This window comes from Antrostomus carolinensis, unplaced genomic scaffold (assembly GCF_000700745.2).
Source record: "Antrostomus carolinensis isolate BGI_N321 unplaced genomic scaffold, ASM70074v2 scaffold23947, whole genome shotgun sequence".
Classification (NCBI taxonomy): domain Eukaryota; kingdom Metazoa; phylum Chordata; class Aves; order Caprimulgiformes; family Caprimulgidae; genus Antrostomus; species Antrostomus carolinensis.
The window spans coordinates 38,608-58,118 of record NW_010328386.1 but is presented as its reverse complement, the minus strand read 5'-3'; the positions used below and the strand labels follow the sequence as shown (position 1 = coordinate 58,118).

Below are 19,511 nucleotides of genomic sequence, written 5' to 3'. Positions count from 1 at the left end.
GACCTGCCGGTTTGCAGTGAGACCCGCAGCTCCGCAGATGCGTTCCCTGTGCCTTGTGTGCGTGTATCTGTCTGTGGGCGCACACATGTGCGTGCATCCGCTTCGATTACTCTGCATTTTTCCGGTGGTTTCATGGGGGAGGTAAATCTCACCCCTAGATCTGCTGCTGTCGTGGTGACTTCCTTTTAATTTTTTTAAAGTATATATTTTTAAACCCTTTCCTCTTCTCCCTCACCGTTTAATCTTTCGCCCGTCTCCTTGTGCTCCTCGGCCCAGCTCCTGTGCCAGTCGCTGGCAGGTAAGGCCAGCCAGGGATTACAGCTTGGTCGCACCCCAGCCACCCTGCTTGTGTCCTGGTTCGCTGTCTGAGGTTTAACCCGTCTGCCACCCCCCTCCCAGGGCCCTGTAGGTAGGGGGCTTTCTCGTATTGTTCTTCAGTGCTTTGTTCACGTGTCTGCCTAATGCAGATCAGATGTGTTCAGTCTTCATCCCCTATATTTGGGATTGGATTATTTTGAATTTTACTGTGCGAAAAGGTGTCTCTCCTTAACCGTATGGAAAGTTTTTTGTCTCCTGACCTAGATGTGCTAGTTGCTAAATAACTACTTTAGGAAAACTTGCTTTTATTTTATATAACTTTTTAAATCGCTAGCAAATACTGCAAATGGCAAAGGGCAGCTCTAAGGCTGTGACTGCTGTTCCTTATGAATGAGGCCACACAAATGAAAAAGAATCCAGGAGTCTTGCCTGCTGATGCTGTTGGTTATCTTCAGTGTTACACAGCAATTGCTAATTGTTGTCAGGCTAATGATAACCAGAACTACATGTTACTGATCTGGGTTGCAAGTTGTGTGTACTCAGCTCTGTCATTAGGCTTTTTATTTTCCACAGGCAGAAACAAAATAGTTGAGAAAAGTACTTCTTCCTTAAAATGGGATGACCCAGGTGGTGCCTTTGTGTTTCTGTTTTCACTTCCTGGGCTGTGAAAAGCGACTAAGGAGGGATGAGGGCTCAGGTGTTTGTCCTTGGAGGTGGCTGGTGTGGACCAGACTGGTGCTCTGTGTCAAGTGAGTGCTGCCAGTGAAGGCCTCTCCATGGGCGTGGGTTTACTGGCCAGAGGACTTAACACGGTCTGGGGAATAGATCTAAATTAGCTGAGTGGCAGTGATTCTACCAGCATAAGCTGTATCTTTGCTGAGGAGCAAACCCCTCTTCTAAGGTAAAGACCTCAAAGGTGTTGGATTAATCCTTGTCTAGGGTGTGACATAAGTCATATAAGTTATTTAAACAGTAGTTATTTTGTTTGCAGTACCTGTAGAATGTCTTAGTGAGAGTTTAATTTAGAAAGTCCTTTTCACTTTCTCCTTTCCACTTAAAAGCTTGTGTGTTTTGATATGCAAAATGTATTTCTAAATATTTATATATAAGCATACATCCATTATACAGGTGGATGCTAAATTGGAGTGGCAAATACCTATCTGCAGTGAAACTTTATTCCTAGTTATCTCCTGGTGCTATTAAATGTTGATATTATTTCTTTAACTAAAGTGAATGCCTACTGAGGAAATTAAGGTCAGGTTATATTGAATGAGACTCTTGGACATGCTGAACTTGTCTTACTTCAGTTGAACTTTCACTAAGCCTAAGTTGCTAACATGACTTTCTTTCAAACTCACTGAGATTTATTTTGTACTGCTTGTTTTAAAAATCTTGTGCTTAGTCCAATACATCTTTTTTCATTAACACTTTGTATTTGTTTTCTTAACTATAGGTGACCCACTGAGAGATTAAATTCAGTCTCAATACTATTAAAAATAAAAAACCCAAACAAATGCCCCCCACCCCACTTCCTCAAAAAACTCTCACTTAAAAATTCTATGTATTTGACCAAGTGCGAACATAGTTTTGGAGATGTTGGATAAATGTTTCTTTTTAATGAACCTAGTGAGGGACTCTTAAAGCATCTTTTTTATACCTGAGGATAAGGAGGTTACAATCTGAACTTGGTTCAGCAGCAGTTTATATCTCTTTGCATTGGCCATGCCAGGGTTAATTGCACTGTGAACTTGAATAGCTAGCACTTGATGAAACAGAGTCCTTCACCTCTGGAAAGACTATGTACCTCTCCCTGAGGAGCTGGATAGTGTCTTCAGGGATGGGTTCAGTTAAAACAGCCCTTTTCCAGTTAAATTAGAAAAATAACATGGCCTGTTCTTGGAGGCATTTACAAGTTTTGGTGGTGATCGTGAAAAGAAAATAATTGTTAGCCACGTGGGCTGTCTTCATCCTGTGGATTTCACAGCTGGAGAAGTTCTGCTCTTTTTCTGTGTGAGAATGTGAACTTTTCGTACTGCTCGTCTGTGTCCAGCCAAATGCTTTTTTGAAAACCAAGGCCACATTTTATGGATTTCAAATGATGTTGCTTTTTTTCCTTCTCTCTCTGTTACTTCCTTTGTGATGGTTGGGAGATTCAAGTGCCTGTTGAAGAGAAAATGCTGGCTTTACGGAGTGCTGCTTATGAGGTGTTATTCCATGTTTGCTTATTTTTAAGGTGACTAGCCAGTTCTTTGTAAACTCTCGGTATGCAGTTTCATGATACATTTAATCTGCTCTAACAGGCAGCTGTTGAAAGGATCGCATTGATCTGACAGAGAACTAGTTCTGCTGGGTTAGTTTTCTGTCGGATCAGGTTCCCTGTTTGACTTGCTGCATGGCTGCGTGATTGGTAGCTCTGATGCAGGGAAGAGGCTCTTCCCATTAATGCCTATATACAAATCGTTTCTGAAGCAGGGAGAAACTGTTCTGATTGCTATCTGTAAATGTGTAGGTTAGAGAGTTAAGAGAGGAGGAAATTCTTACATTAATTCAGATTGATACAGACTGTCCATGCACATACCCGTTTGGAAGTTAGAAGGACATTCCTAACTTAGGACAGGAGGATCCCTTGGGTAGGAGTTACAGGGATAAGAACTCTAATTGCTGTTAGGGGAGAGCCAGATTTAATTTAGTGAAGGCCTGTGAGCTAAAGCCGATAAAAGCAATACTGTGAGAGATGTTCTTACTCAGTTTGGGTTTATAACCAAATATTCTGAATAAAATAACTGAAACAGATGTCTCTGAATTTGTCACTTAGATATGCAAGGTTTTTTCCTCCTCAGAAGCAATAGGAATCTTCACAGAACAAACATTTAAATGGTAATCAATGTAAAAATGTGAAAAATGAATAGTGTTAAAATTGTATTTGTACCTTTAAAATTGTAACGAGCCCTACATCACATGGATGAGATAAAGCAACATTAAAGCTAGAAAGTTTTTTTGTTGTTTGCTTTTGTGTTTTAATTTGGGTTTTTTTGTTGTTTTGTTTTTTAAAGGGTTTCTTAAATTCATATGCACAAGTGACTCCGCTTGTTTTTTGAAAACTGCATGGGTGTTGATGCTCTTCTGCTAGATGTAACTTAATGTTTGTCAGCCCACATTGGTAATTGAGGAAGGAAGTTTCTATTGCGGAGAAGCAGTGGATTATCTTGTGATTAGGTTGGGTGCTAGCTTTCATTATGAAATTAAATTTTCATCTCTCCTGCTGCAACTGACTTGTAAAATCAATTTGGCTAGAAAATAGCCAGAATTAATTGGAAAACAAAGGGTTACCGCTATGTGATGGATTACCTGTATTGGCTGCAACTCATTAAAAAAGTTACCTTAGTTGAACTGAGGCTTTTGTCTAGTTTTACCTTTCTAACTTTGAGCTCAAAAATATTTTGTGGCTTGTTGCCTCATAAGGTGCAGTGTTGCTAATTTGAAGGTGTTGGGATTTGGAGTAGAAGAGGTTACCATTCCACGCTGTTCTGATTTGAGAGTTCTGATTGTAAGCAGCCTGTGAGGCACTCTTGCATTAATGGCTCTGGGGTCTTTGTTGGTGTTTCTATGGAATGTTATTTACTTTTTTTTTTTCCTCCCCTGTTGCATATGTATTGCTAATGACTCTTTGTCTGGCAGAGAATAGACTCTCCAATATTTGTTGTTATCAGACACCTCTGACTCTGTAGTGAGGTCTCAGGAACTGATGTTCAAGTCTGTAAGCACGGTTTATGCTGTTTTGAAAAGCCTCTCTATGCTTAGAGGTAAAATTACAGTTCTGTGTTCTTCCGTTAATCAGATGATTGTGTCTCATTCACACTTTCCAAAATTTCTTACCCTTGTGCTTAATTAAGATTTTTTTTTTTTGAGTGGAAAAAACCAGTTGAAGGGCTTTCTTTTGCAGTAGTTTTTTATGTATGTGCTGCAAATTAGATTGTACTGTGCTCAGTGAAATACCACACTCCAGCAACTAAGGCTATTGTAAACTTTGATATTTGCTCTTGCAGAGATTAATGTCCCAAGCCCCTGTAATTCTTGCATAAGAAGCTGCATGATTTGATAAGTAATAGTTAACACTCCCCAAAATCTTTGTACGAGAACTTTGTGTAAAAAGAAAGGTGAACCTGCCTTCATTCTGCTTCAAAGCAAATTCTGTTCCTTACCAATCCTAAAAGTTACCACAGCAGCCTAAGCATATTGCACATGCATGTGTTAAATGTAGCCTTCATAACGTTAATCATAACTTAAGACATCTGTAGCTTGACAAGAGGATTTTATTATTTTATAAATTAAAATTTTATGTTTTGTGAAATAATTGGTCAAGATTTTCTGTCAGCTAATAACCCTCTGAAGAAACTGTAGAAATGTTAAATCCTCATTTAGTATTTTTATAAGGGGTGGCTTTTAATTCAATTGTCAGAGTAAAGATGGTCATGATGCGATTTAAAAATATCTCGTAGAACACTCACGGTGCTGTGCCGCTAATAAGGCTGCGCAGAGCTCCTAGTTGTTAATTATTCACCTTTTCTCCACATGAGGGTAATAATGTTGGGGAAGGGAGCTCTGTCTTGGCTTTTTTGAACAAAAATGAACTTTCTGCATTAGAAATACCTAGATTGGACACAAGGCTGTAGTTTTCATTGCTTCAAAGAGGTTAGGATTTGTAAATGTTTCAGTAATCAAACTTTGTTTTATAATTTAGTGACATTTTAAAAAATTTTAGCTCATGCAATTCAAATTCAGACTTGTCAGGAAGAAGATTAATTGCATTTTATAAGAACCTGAATGGCATGAAAATAAAGAAAATTGCTTTGGGTTTTTTGTGATTACAGATAACCAGCAAATAAAGCTTGTTTTAAAGTTAATTTGTTAACTGGAAGGGTAAAGGAGCACATAATCAACACATCTGACAGCTGGCTGGTGCTATGTAATGATAATTTACAGAAAGTATGCTATGCTTTCCTGCTCTTGGAATCTGCCTACCTCCTTTATGCTTGGTCTTCCTGTCTCTATGCTTTCTCTCTCCTCCCATCCTGTAGGAAGAGTTCTTCCTACAGAAAAGGTCCAAAACTTCTGGGACCTGGGAAGTCCTGGCTCCACAGGAGTTACTTGAGTGCTAGAAGAGGAGCAGTTCTGCTGGTGAGCGTGTGGAAATTTGAAGGGATTGCATGATTTTGATTCTCACTAAGCCTTGAAACAGCAAGGCTTTGCATCTTCAGTGGGACCACTGCTTGTGTGTTGCTCTGAAACAACGTTAGAACTGTTTTACTTTTTTTTTTTTGGTTTTTTTTTTTTTCCTTACAGTAAAGAATCACTTTCCCTTAGGTCAGAGACTAGTATTTTTTTTTTTTTTTTCCAGAATCTGCTTGTCAAATGGAGCTTCTCTTTGTTAAATGGAAACAAAACCACATCTGTTCTGGCTGGCTTGAGGGCCAAAACCAGTGAGCTCTGCGTGCAAAGGAGGTGTGGGTGGGTAATATAGTGGCTACGTTTAATTTTTGTGTGACCCTTTTGGTTCTCTCTCTCTTCTCCCTTCCTCCCTTCCAAAATAATTCATAACTGTTAAGACAGCAGTAGATAGAACCTCGTTTTATTTCCAGTAATAATAGCAATTCTTGGAATTTAAAGAATGGATCTTAAAAATCAAGTTTAGTTAATTACTCTTGTTAACTTCTTGGGTTTTTTGAAGTCATTGGGATACAGCTGAGCAGCACCAGCAGAGGAGCAATTTGCTTGAAGAACTTGGAGTATAAATATGTCACTAGGAAATTTACTGGTACCCGGAATTAAAAAGAAAGGAAATTGTGTTTGGGTGTTTTGGTTTTGTTGTTGTGGTTTGTTTGGGTTTTTTTTCCCTAAAGGAAATAACACTTGACAGAAGTTTATATTGGGTACCCTGTGTAAATAAATAATTAGCTTTTTTGAATTAGTGGATTTTTACTTATTTCTGCCTTTTGCAGCACAGCCTTGATGGTAGGATGAAATCCTGACAGCTCTGCTATTATTTCACTGTTTCTTGTGAAGTTTGAAGGTCTTTGGGTGTGCATAAGGGTAGCACAGTTGAAGTTTGTGGATGTAAAAACGTTATCATCCAGCAATGGCAGAATGAAGCAATGCTGGTATGAAATCCTTGAGAGAAGAATTTGCTTTAAAACTTTTCCTTTTCCTTCTTATGTCAGTCTCCATATATACTGTACTAGGTTCTGTGTGGTTGTGTGATCAACTCCGTAATTGAAGCAACCATTACACGTTGAATTCTTGTCTCTTGCATCTTTCATGGGGTTTGGCAGCTGTCCTCTTCCCTTGCCTAGCCGAGGGTTGCGTGGTGGCAATGCAGCTCTTCCTTCTCTCTGCCACCTGCTTCCTTCTGCACAGTGCTTCTGACTGGAGACTGTGCTGTGGTATTTAACGTGTGCCTGGGGGACTAGGAGTGCTAAACTAAAATGATGTGGAAGAAAAAACCAACCCAAAAACCCGAACAATAAACCTGCCCTGGGACAAGAAAACAGTAATGAGAAACACCGGGGAGAATGTACAGGGAGAAACAAGCAATCATGTTGTACCTGGAAGTGCAGAAGGAACCTAATTTTTCCTGAAACTGCTGTCAAGTCAGAGTTAGTTGCTGAGAGTTGTTTGCCTTTCAAGAGTGAATAGATAGTTGGGGGATGGCAGTAAAGGGGAAGAAGCTTATAAGTGTGAAGTGTGGATTCTAAAAGCTTCCTGGCGTTTAGGTGGACTTCAGTTATTGGTGACTGTTTTGTAGAAAGTTTCCATGGCAGTGGTGAGATGCTAACGATGCTGATGTGGGTTTTTAAAGAGTCCCTCTGAACAATTCCCAGGTGTGATTTTCCAGGGAATAATTCCCAGGTGTGAATTTTCCAGGGTTGCTGTTTGTGTCAGTCCTTCAGCTTGCTCTTGAGAGAAGCTCAGTGAAAAGTTTGAACAGTGTTATTCAGTTGTTAGCTGAAGTATTAAGTTTGTGGCATTGATTGAGTTAATATTTCCAGTCCTTTGCCCCTAGGTATTCGACTAGGTATGTGACTTTCCTCTACAGTTTGGTGAAACCCCAGTGTGATAAATTAGCTGTCTCCATTAATCCTTTGTCTTTATGATTAACAATTTCTGAATCATTTTATTAGCCTAATTATTCCTGTGGATGTCTAACTGCCTCTGAGGTGTTCTGATCAGAAGTAAAATGTAGGTGAAACTCAAGGATGTCCTATAAGGCTGATGTAATTATTATGTTACATAGCTTTTAAGCTGAGCTATGCTAACACACTTAAAGACAGATGAGGACTAGAAACAGACTGAAAATTGGAAGGTTTTCTGTGTTCCTAGTCATGCTCTCAGAAGTAGTGTGAACTTAAAGGGCTTGAGGGCTGAGATCAGTGTTGAATTTCTGAGGGTTTTCTTCATATAAACAAATGATTATTATAGATGTAAGCAAACTATGTGCCAAGTATACCTGCTTCAGGGTAGTGGTACAAAACCAGTTAATTTAATAGACGAGAAAAAAGTTGTGCGTATAATTGTTGGTCATGGTTTCTGTCCTGTAGGAGTAATATGGGCAAGATCATAAGCTTGAGCTATTGATTTAGATTTCTGAGAAGAAATATATTGAGAAGGATCACAATTCAGTTATAAAGTTGCTTTTCCCTTCTCACTTCTTTGCTTTGAAGACATTGTATTAGAAGGACTGAATTTAAACTTATAATTTATTTGTTAGTGTCTTGTGCTTCCAGCCTCTGAGCCAACACAGACTAATAATAGGATCTTCATTGGAATTAGATTAGAATCACCTGATTAAAATTTAATGATATGATAGCATTTATGTTGCTCCAGCTCTACTATTGTTTCATGAGAAGCAGGATGAGAAATAGGTAAGTTTTTGGTTTGTGGCCACAATGGACTCGGATTCTAGCAGGCATGTTCTATTGGAGTGAACTAGCTGAAGATGCTTTGTAGCTCAACACTGCAGTATTAATTAGAGATCGTGGTGACAGTGCAGTAGCAATACAGCCTTTGTTTTGGTAGATTGCTGTTCTTCATTCTCGGAAGAGAATGATGCAGTACGAGGTGACATCCGGAAGACTTGGAAAATATTGCATTCATGGTATTAGAATTGTTCCAAGTGTTTACTTTCAAACTAAATGAGAAACAATAAAACATGCCAACTAAATCAACACCAGCGTTTTTTTATAGTGCTACTTCAGAAATAAACAGTAAATCTCTTTCTACAGATTTCTTCTAGGCAGGAAATCTGGTTCAGCATAGCAAATCTTCAATTTATCCTGCTTATGTAAGTTGGAGTTAGGCAGAGTTCTGTGGATTTCAGATGATACCCTCCTAAGGTAACTTTTGGTCCCACAGTGAATACCAGATACCAAGTTCTCGTGTAGTTATGCAGAGCCATTTCCAGTGTGAGTTTTGCCCTCCAGATACCAGGATTTGTATGCATATGGAATAATGGTTTCTGTATTGATGATGAAACAACAGGGAGAATGAAATGATCACAATCCACGTTTCTTTTCTGAGAATATTTTGACTAATGATTAGATCTTGCAGTTTATCTTAGGGGGAAAAACATCTGGCCATGTAACATAGTGGAGTGTTTCAAGATTGTTGTAGAACATATAATAGGAAAGGGGTTTTGGTTTTATTTTGCCTTTTATTAGGAAGGACTGTTCTGTATTAGAAGAGTGCTGGAGGAAAAAAAAAAGTTTCCTTACATCTCTGAACTTTGAAGGAAAAGCTTATTTCTGGGGCAGTGTCATGCACGTGTATTGGGTATGATAAGATGCCATTGCTGCTGTAGAGTCTGATTTGCCTCTAAGTTTGTGGTGAAATTGGAGCAGATAAGGGGAGTGAATCAGTTAATGTTTGGCCTCTACAATGTATTTGGGTTTGGAGTTTTACTTTGAACAAGATTTACACCAGTTCCTTGGACCAAACATCCTAGCTGCCCTGTTTTTTTGAAAATATCCAAAGATTGGTCTCAACCATTAGCTGTTTTGGGAGTTAAAGCACGTTTCTGCAGGAGAAGAACTTCCAGTTCAGGTTCCTCCAAAAGGAGTTTATTTTGCACACACAAGAGCCACTCTGCAAACCAAACTAAAGCTCTGTGAGGAAGATCAAGGAGAGGGTGTTAATTTCAAAACTGCCCTGTTTGCTCTAAACCAAAACGCAAATGTGTAGGCAACCAAATAGTACTGAGGGCAGGTTGGTGCTCTTTTTTGAATTTCTCTCTAACTTCAATTACTTTATCCTCTATTGGTTATTTCTATGTTTTTTCTACTCTCTTGAAATTCTTAATTTCTCTTGTGTCTGATGGGAGGCTTTGCCCTTGAGTAAGAACTGCATCCTGATACATGTATTTCTAGATTGCATTGTTGGTCTTTTTAATACTTAAGTATTACTGTTAAGATTTTCCTGTGAAACTCTTGTCTTGACTGTTGACTCTAGGATAAAGCTCTAGATGTTTGAAATAACAAATTTGAATACAACATTTTTAAGGAAAGAATGATGTCAGCTTTCCCTTTCTCTTCTAGATAAGCTGCTTTGGCTTAAATTGAGATTTATTACCTGATGTTCTTTTGTTGGACAACTGACTGAATGATAAGGAAGTTTATTTTAGCAGCTTTTCAAATGATTGTAGAAAAAAAGCTACTTTTTGTGGTGCATGTGTCTGAGCAAAGTGTTCATGCTTCTTCAGATCAATGAAGGAAAAATGAAGTGCCCCTACTGATATGCTTTCTGGAGGGCTAATTAAGTAGAGGAAGATCTCTCATGTTTATTGTAGAAACCACCTCTTCTACAAAAGCCCTGGAGATTATGCTTTTTCTTTTTTGATGACAGATAGTTTGAAGGCTGTGATTAAAAAAAAAACAAAAACCCACAAACCTTAAAAAAGTGTATTTTAAGCAATGATGTGAAAAAATACACTTTTGGATTAACCTAGTAAGAACAAATTTATTATTTTCCCAAAACATGGGCAAAATTCACCTAGTTTTATCAAACTCTATAAAACCAGAAACTGTCAAGACCTCTTACACATACTTCAAGTTTTGGGTTTTTTTTCTGTGTAACACTGTATGAATGACAAAAAAAAAGTTTAAAATAAAAAAAAAAAGTGAGACCTGTTAGGTCATTGAGTCAGTCTTTGACCTAACCACATCATACTGAACCAGCAAGAAACTGTCTCTGTTTTACACACATGTTCTTTTGTATGGTTATTGGTTCTGTGAATTGGATTGCAAGTTTTTGGTAAAACTGTAAGTAAAAAAAAAAAATCCAAATAAAGATGTTTACATCTTTACCTTTACTCCTTTCTTTACCTTTACTCCTTTCTTTACCTTTACTCCTTTCTTTACCTTTACTCCTTTCTTTACCTTTACTCCTTTCTTTACCTTTACTCCTTTCTTTACCTTTACTCCTTTCTTTACCTTTACTCCTTTCTTTACCTTTACTCCTTTCTTTACCTTTACTCCTTTCTTTACCTTTACTCCTTTCTTTACCTTTACTCCTTTCTTTACCTTTACTCCTTTCTTTACCTTTACTCCTTTCTTTACCTTTACTCCTTTCTTTACCTTTACTCCTTTCTTTACCTTTACTCCTTTCTTTACCTTTACTCCTTTCTTTACCTTTACTCCTTTCTTTACCTTTACATCATCTGACCTACATTGTGAGGATGAATGGATAATAACATGACAGACAAAATCCACTTTAGTGTTTGTAATAAATTCTTAAACCAAGTCATATCCTTCACTTCAGCTCTTTTTCATGCCTTTTGTTAGGAAAGTGCAGAATGGATAGGGATTTGTTGGATTCATTCACGTCAGGTACGGTACATCCACATTTCTCCTTATCGCAGGACGGCTGCCGTGTACAGCAGGAGCGGGGTCCTGCCTGCAGTGTGCCAGCTGGGTGCTGTGCTGTGCAGCACAGCTCTGCTGCCGACCGTGCTGCAAGAGCAGCACAAGTGTGGATGGAAAAGCCTGCTGCAAGTTTTTGGGCTGCTACTTTTTCTGTTTCTTCTTCCTTAAAAAAAAATTGCAGTGTGAGTGAAGTTAGATTCTTCTGTGTTTTGCAGGAAGCCGGTACAGATGTGATTACAAAACTAATGTTAACTGGAGGAGGGCTCGGGTGCCTGGGAGCTTTTCTTCCTCGACTTCTGTCTTGTAAGCTAGTTTAACAGATGATAATAGATCTTACATATGTGCCCTTATTAACTGTGGTTCAGTTCTTTGTTTCGGTCTTCTCAAGTGTTCTTTCAGAGAACCTTTAAAGATGATCCATGCTCCTGCCAGCATCTTCTTTTACATAATCTAACCTAATGACAACCTAACAGAGTACTTCTTCCTTTTTTTCCCTTAGGTGCTGAGCTCAAATGGATTTATTTAGTTAGTTAATTATTTTTCATCATGCCTAAAGAAAAATATCTCTTTAAATCTCTTAGGTAGCAGACTGTTATGTATAATGGTACTCGCTGTTCAATGGCACGCATATCTTCTAGACCATAAATTTTGTGAATTCACAAGTTACCTTTATATACTGATATGAAAGTGGGAGACATTTTAGGCATCTGTTAGGTGAGTACAGCTAAGCAACGTCTTTGCTTTCTGGCCTGATATATGCTATTTCTTGGTGGCATTGAATTCCCAATTCCCGTTCTGCAACTTTTGTAAGTTAGAGTAAAATTAATATTGAAACAGAATATAATTTATTTTACTTTTGTGCTTAATGCCTTGTTTCACTTTTTTCCTTTTAAACAATGATGGCTTATATGGGGGGTAACATGACTGAGAGGAGGGCTCATTCCAGATATAGAACTTGGCTTTTGGCTCCTAAGTTAAGCTTCATACTCTTTAGTTCATTAAGCTCTTAAAATGCAGTACTTTATTTTACTTCATAATCACAACCTTGGAAAAATGATAGTGAAGGGAGTATAAGTGGGCTACGTATATGAAATTATGAAAAGATACCCCAAGCAGACCTGAGAGCTGTGGGACTTGTGAGGGAAACATAAGTTCTGCAAACTGGAACAGAGGTACTTCCTTTGCATTTCACATTTGATGGCCATTCAAATTGATGTATCATAGGTTTTAAGTAGCATATTTTACGAGAGATTTGATGTGTTTGGGGGTCAGAACTGAATGTTTTTAGCTTGTTTGTTTTAGGTTCAGCTGTATTGAGTTGTCTTTGTGTGTTGGTTGTTCCCTCTCATACCCTTCTTTTTTAGTGTATGTGAGCAGGATAAATTTCTACACCAGAGAATAACATCTATTTATTCCCAAGAATCTGTTAGTCAAGCTTACCAGTTGTTACCTGACACTAAGGGGCCGACAGGTTCTTGGAGGGATCCTTGACAGAATGATGATGGCACTACAAAATAAATACAATTAAAGCTTTATTTTCTTAACAAGATATTGTGATTAGTATAGCACAGAATTTAGTATTAGAATGGCACAGGATTTCTACAAGCAGAATCTTTATAGTATAGTTATGAGTAGTGTAATACAGAATTTATAATACAACTTTACTATTTCTAATTACTTGGACTCTCTGTTGATTGAGTCAAATCTGAGCACATGGTTTGCTGTATCAATATAACAATCATAATCTAAACTCGAAAATCATATAAAAGCATAAGAGTCACTCTGTCCTCAGAGGAAGCAGATGATGATGGAGGCATCCCTGGGCACTGGGGGTCATGAGTCTCACTGTCCAAGTTCCCTACTTAGGACTTGTAACTGCTTGACTTTATGGACAGTGCTCCGTGTGCTGTGAAGGGGTCATCACCACCACTGGGTTGACTGGGTGCCTGGGACCTTCAAGGCTGGTAAAGCAGGGAGTAATTGGCCTGCTGCCCAGGAATCTTGAGGCTGGTAGGGAGGGGAAGAAGAAATCTGTTTGGTTTGTCTACTTGGTTCACAGGACCTTCAGGACCTGATAATGAGGGAAAAGGCAATGAGTATGTGACCCGTTCAGTCACAGAGAATAGCTGCTTGCCTTATAGAATGGTGTTATGCTAAGGACATAACCAGGGGTCAGGAGCAGGTCACACAAATCTTACCCTGACACCTCGACAAGGCAAATTCCAGTTCTGATGATGGCAAGTTCTGAAATAGTGGTGATTATGGATTTTTTTTGTATATACTTTTTTCACTTAAAAATAATTTTTATTAAGATACTTGAGATGTGGAGCACAGCAAAAGGAATTTAATCTTGGGTAGTGTTTATAACATGGAGTTTGCCTAGGCAGTCTAATTTGGGTTGCTGTAGTTGTTCCCTTTCAACTTGTTTATTTAGATGGCTCATCTATTTTAAATGACAAGTTGGGGAGAAGATAACATCTGTTGAAAGTGGACTACTTTTGTTCAGGTTTTCCTTACCTGCTGTGGTGTTGACATTTCTTTGGTGTGGATTGCTAAAATGGGAAGATGCTCTCATACCAGATCTGGAAATGTACCAGGCTCTCGATGAGCTCCACAACTAGCATGTAAGAGGACAAGACCATGGAGTACTAATTTAAAAGATAATGTTGGTGATGACACACACAGATGGGCATTAAACTGCCTGGGTGTTTGGCATCACTCCATTTTCCTTTGCGACACATCTACACCTTTCTTTCTGTGTCAAGCACAGAGGTGCATTTGCAGTATGTGCAATTTCCTATTCAAAGACAGGCAAAAGGAGAAGCATTGTGGTTACTGTCTGTTTCTGATGCACTTCTAAAATTTGATCCTCAACTTCATTGGCACCTTATCTTACCTAAAAGACTTGAATTCCTTTGTAGGTACCCTCTTAAAAAAAGAGCAGGAACGTAGTTTTGTCGTGTGCCTTATCTTATTTTTGTGATTGATGGGGCTAAAGGTTTTCCAGTGTTGAAATGCGAGGCTGTCAGGTAGGATGCTAACTGTGTCTCTGTGTCTCCTGCTGTGTTCTTGTCACTTTGAACAGTATTCATGATAGCACAGGGGGATAAAACCATGTTCTGCACTAAATATAGTATAGTATAATGGATTGGAAAATGATAAGGAAACTGGGGTACTGATTGTCTTAGAACTGTAGCTTCAAAGGCAAGACTGTGTGCAGTACGTGACATGACTATATGGGGTAACAAAATATTTCTCTGGTAGTAAGGCGTGGCTTTATTTCTGCTGATCTTCACTAGAACCTGTCGCCTTGATCCACCTGTGCTTTATTGTGCTTAATAAACACAGCGGCTATATTTTTGGTGGTTCATTTGTTTTACTTGTTTCAATAGGGTTGCACTAAATAAAGCCTCTCTGACAAATTAAAAAACCAAAATCCAAAGACTCTTTCAGGCTGAGGTTGAACATCAGCATTCCTTGTCAATCTCTGTTGGGAGAGCTGAAATGAGAACAAAGAGAGGTGACAGTCGTGAGGTAGGAGGAGGTAGTGGGCATAGTTTTTCTTTCCTCCCTTTCTAAACTGTGTGCTATTGACAGGTTTACTTGAATGCCACAAACATAGTTAATGGTCATCCTTGGACTCTCAATCTGATCTTAGTGTGTTGATGGCATTATACCTAGCTGGCAAGTGCCGAGGTCTGTATGGCCCTGGGCAGAAGTTTGCTTACCAAGGAAGTGTCTGAAAGCAAAAAGCTATCAGTTAGGCTGATACTGTATTTCAAAGCTGAACTCAGTCACTATTAAATAAACTTATGTCTAATCTAAATGTATCTGTTTTCACTTTCTAGCCACAGATTTCGTTAATGCCTTTGTCAGTCAGAGTAGAGCTCTTTTAAAAGTTACTTTAATCATGACTGGTGGTGATAGCTGACTAGTCTTCAAATAAGACAGACATTTTAGAAGAGTTCCTGCAATATAGTGTACCTGGGCTTACTGGTGGAGGGAAGGAAGACTTTTATATTTTCCAGATCATCGCTATAGGTTCTCCACTTTCCTGTACAGCATTGATTTGTCTTATTTCCTGAAAAATTAGTTTGTGATTGATAGTTATTTGCTGTACTCTGATGCTAGAAACATCTGTGTTCAAGAAGGTAGATTCCTGTTCTCATGTGCTTTTGGCAGAATTTCTTTATTCTGTTCTGTAGATTTGACAAGAAGAAGTTGGAACATAGTACTGCATAGCAAACCTCAAAATATTTCCTATAATTTATCTAGCCAAAACATCTGATACAACATTTAGGCTACTTCTCTAAGATGCAGTGGGATCACCGAAGTATTTGTAGACCTGTATCATCTTTGGAAAGTTTTTTCTGGATTATTTATGCAACATGTTTTTGATAAGCTAGACCTCAGAGACTTTGTGTAAGCTGCTCTCCCACAAAAAGGTAAATACAACAATTGAATAACCCAGGAATAGTTCTAGATCTATTTTCAATAAGTTAGTGCACAGTGATGAATGAGTGGAAAGTGTCAGACCTTTATACAAAACAGGGAATAAATTAAGTATCACATGCTTGTATGAAGAAGGATGTGTTCATGTGCGATGTGCAAATGATATGGTCCAGCCATCTCACCTTGCTGTCTGTCTTTTTGAGACTTGACTAGTGAGGGGTAGATAAAACTGTAATGTTATTGTCAGTTGATCACACTTGTTTGAAGATCCTTCTTCTCTTTGCCAGCTGGAGACAGGTTCTTTGAGGGTTAAATTCCTGGGTTTTTTTTGTTTGTTTGTTTTAAATAAAAGAGGAAGAATACCTTTATGTCAGATTTAGAACAACTTGAAGGAAATTACTCAGATAAGCTTAAATCCTGGATGACTCTCTGTGCCTGTAGGATTTTCATATGCTTTATGTGAAACATGTGCAAAGTTGAATGCTGTAAACTGCTTTTAGGTTATATCCTTTCAGAAGTGAAGTGTGGCCATGTGTAATAGCTCTTGAGAAGGTGTCTTGCATGAACCAAAATAGTTAAAAGCTATTCTAATGGCTTTGCTGCACTGAGGGTGGGATGGTAGGGAGTGCATGGTTCATAGCATGAAGGAACAGGTTGGCTGTAAGGGCGTGCTTACACTAGAGAGAAGGATGACAGCAAAAAACGTGAGGACAAGATGAAACTCCAACTTGACACCTACTACTCCTGTTTCACAATAGGCAACTTGATGTGGACTGAAATTGCATTATTTCACTGCTAGCTTTTGAAATTGTCAAAGAGAACTTGCCTGTAGCAGAATGACTTTTCCAGTAGTGTAAAAATCCTGTAGTTCTTACAAAGCTGGTTTTTTGAGTCTGACCACTGATAATCCTTTGTTTTGTTCTTCTGCAGGAGACAGCTGGTTGTAAAGGCTTTATGATTTATCGAACCCGAGCTTTCATTATACGAGATCAGTTTTCTAGATAGAGACTGGATGCTAAAACCAGTCTGTGCTTTAGTTGTGGTGTAGTTAGTATATTCTCTCCTGTGAGGGTTAGGCTTTGGAAGACTTTTAAGGTTCAACACACCTGAAGAAGTCATGCCTTCTGACAAGGAATGGTTGACTGAAATGTATCCTATACAATAATTTTCTGTGTCCCTAATTTGTTATGCTAAATGATTGTCTGGGACATTTTTGTTTCACTGTGTGTTTGTGCTTTAGTCATGTAGTCTGTTATCTCTCAACTGAAACGCTTATTTGGATAGTGCCGTTTTATAACAGCTAGTCCTCTGGAACACTTCACACTTCTACTTATTTAGTAGGCTAGAGAAGGACATCTCTTTATTGACACAAAAGGATTCTTCTGACCAGATGGGAAAGCTGCAGATTTTCCTTATCTTTATCCCCAGTTCACCTTGTGAGCCAGAGGAGGAAAGGGAAACCCTTTTAAGAGGAAGGAGGCATTTGGCCACTAAGTTACTGGCTCCTACTTCAGTACTTGAAACTACTTTTTCAAATGGGTTTTATATGTAGGTCCCAGTGAGAATGCAGGCTGCACAAATTGCCTTTGCTATCAAAGTACTGTCTTGCATAGAGTGTTCAAAAGGCAGGAGGAAGAAGAAACCAAGGTAGACTGGCTTTATTCTAAACATAGAAAGCTTTTTGCCTTGTCAGTGCATTGTATTCTCGTGCTGAAGACTATCCCACTGCAAGTCATCTCTGAGGAGAAAACACAGGGGAATGCGTTGAAAGGCTTTTCGCATAAATAAACTTCAGACTCTAGTTTATGTCCTCAAATCTCGCATCTCATCCTCTTTCAGTAGACAAAAGAGGAACAGATCTTCAACTTGTGCGTAAGGATAGTTTAGGATTAATTTTGCAATCAAGAGTTTTTAAGCAGTAGTAAGCCCATAGTATTCGGTTTGTGGTCTCACAGAACTTAAGCAAGTGATATAGTGGGGTGGAGGAGGGGGGGGTCAGGGATATAACAGGGCTTATTTTTGGAATCTAATTTTTCCAAAATGTTTTGGAGTGTTACTAACTATAGTTTTCCTTCCTATCCTTGAGGAAACAGTCAGGATTTCATCCTGGCATTGTCTGAATAATTTTTCTGTGTGCTTTCTCTGTTGGTCCTTTGTGTGGCCTTTGTGTATGAATCTATTTTGACAGTAAAGATCTGGTTGTTTCCTACAAGTAGATAAAACTACTGACATCAATGAAAAAGATACATCAAGGAAAACCTTGGTCTTTATTTCTGTATCCTTAATCGCTTAAAAATTTGTTTTCTTCCCCTGGCCTCAACCTACAGTTGTTTATCCAAAGTAACGAGAGGATTTGTGTCTTGATGTCTACTGAATGAGAACTTCATTAAAGTGGTGTAGATGAGTCTTACTTCAGCTGAATTGTGCTGAGTTGGCGGTTCCTTCCTTAAGAGGTTTTAATTTTTAAAATCTCAATTCTTTTATTACTTACATTATTGGAATTTTTAAAGGCTTTGTTCTGTAAGCTGACAGAACAGGACATGTCAATATTTGTCTCTGACCACATCCTGCAAAAACATGACTAGTTAGTCCTGTTGAGACTTTTTTTTTTTTTTGAGATGAGCTCAGAATTTTGTAATGAAATTCATACACCGAGTTAAAAAGCTTTGTGATTTGAGTGAAAACGTCATGTGAACAAACAATACATCAAAATAGCTAGGCAAATAGCAATTAAACCACGGACAATAACTTTCAGTCATGAGGTATTGTCGGTGCTGTTTTCAGATGTGCAGAGGGAAAAGCTCTCAATTGTTCTTAAGTCGGCTGGTAACTGAATCCACGTTTGTAGAGCTTGACAACAAAAGGTTTTTTATTCACAATTTGTATTCTGCTAGGACATGCCAACTACTGAGCATAAACAGAACATAGCGTATGAGCAGGCCAATATAACATGTTGCTCAATTCATGACTTACCAGAATTCCATAATTTATATTAAAATAGTTAGAATTACAGGTAGAAGCTACTTGTCGGGGGATTTTAGATTTCTACATGAATGAGCGCGATGTAATTACTTTGAGGAAGCACACACTGCTTTATTTGATGTGGCAGCAAGATATGCAACCTGGGCAAAACTCTTTTTGAATATTACTTGCGATCATTTCATTAATTTAGTGAGGCAATACTGATAGAGCAAAGCCAGTGAGTGCTTGATAAAAGAAGCAACAAGATGTTTTACTCCTGCTGTTTGCAAATAAAGCATACTAAAGAAAATTATTCTAATGCTTTCCTCAAAATTTGTTCAATTCTGCCAAACTGTATCACCATAGTTGTATGACCCCATGTGATTTGTGCGTCAGGTAAGCAAGACTGACTTTCTGTGCTGAGCCATTCAGCAATGTGCATCTTGCTGTTGGTGTGATACTTGTGCCTGCCGTGCTCTTTGCAAGAATCAGCATGCTTTTTGTAGATTGTTACCCTAATCACGACGAAGGAGCGGGAATGTAGGTGAAACTGTAGAAGATTTGACATGTGCATTTTATTGATATTTTCCTGTTCATTGCACAGTAGGAACAAAAACCTACTTAAACAGGGACTGACCTGAAAGAACAGAAAGAAATGACATTTGATAGTGCACACATTCTCTGCCTCCCTGCATAATGTTTTTGATTGTGTTAATTGTGCAAGCCGTGTTCTTGATTAAAACGAATGTGTGCAAAGACAAAAACGTAATGGTTCCCAAGCTATTAGGAAATGCATTGAGGTGGTGGGTGTGACTTGATAAATGTGCACATCACTTTAAGTTGTCGGCTTGGGAATTTTATGTGGAG

The 19,511-nt window shown here is 38.5% G+C and overlaps 1 protein-coding gene across 1 annotated transcript in view; it reads left to right on the top strand.

Moving 5' to 3' along the window:
* Positions 1–72: 72 nt before the first annotated feature.
* Positions 73–19,511, top strand: part of LOC104528277 (STE20/SPS1-related proline-alanine-rich protein kinase) — a gene marked incomplete at both ends in the record, with an annotated part of 55,316 nt that continues 35,877 nt past the window's right edge. The window contains 2 exons of the mRNA XM_029086019.1: positions 73–174; positions 11,151–11,280. Coding sequence (XP_028941852.1) covers positions 73–174; positions 11,151–11,280 — 232 coding nt within the window. The remainder of the gene's footprint in view (positions 175–11,150; positions 11,281–19,511) is intronic.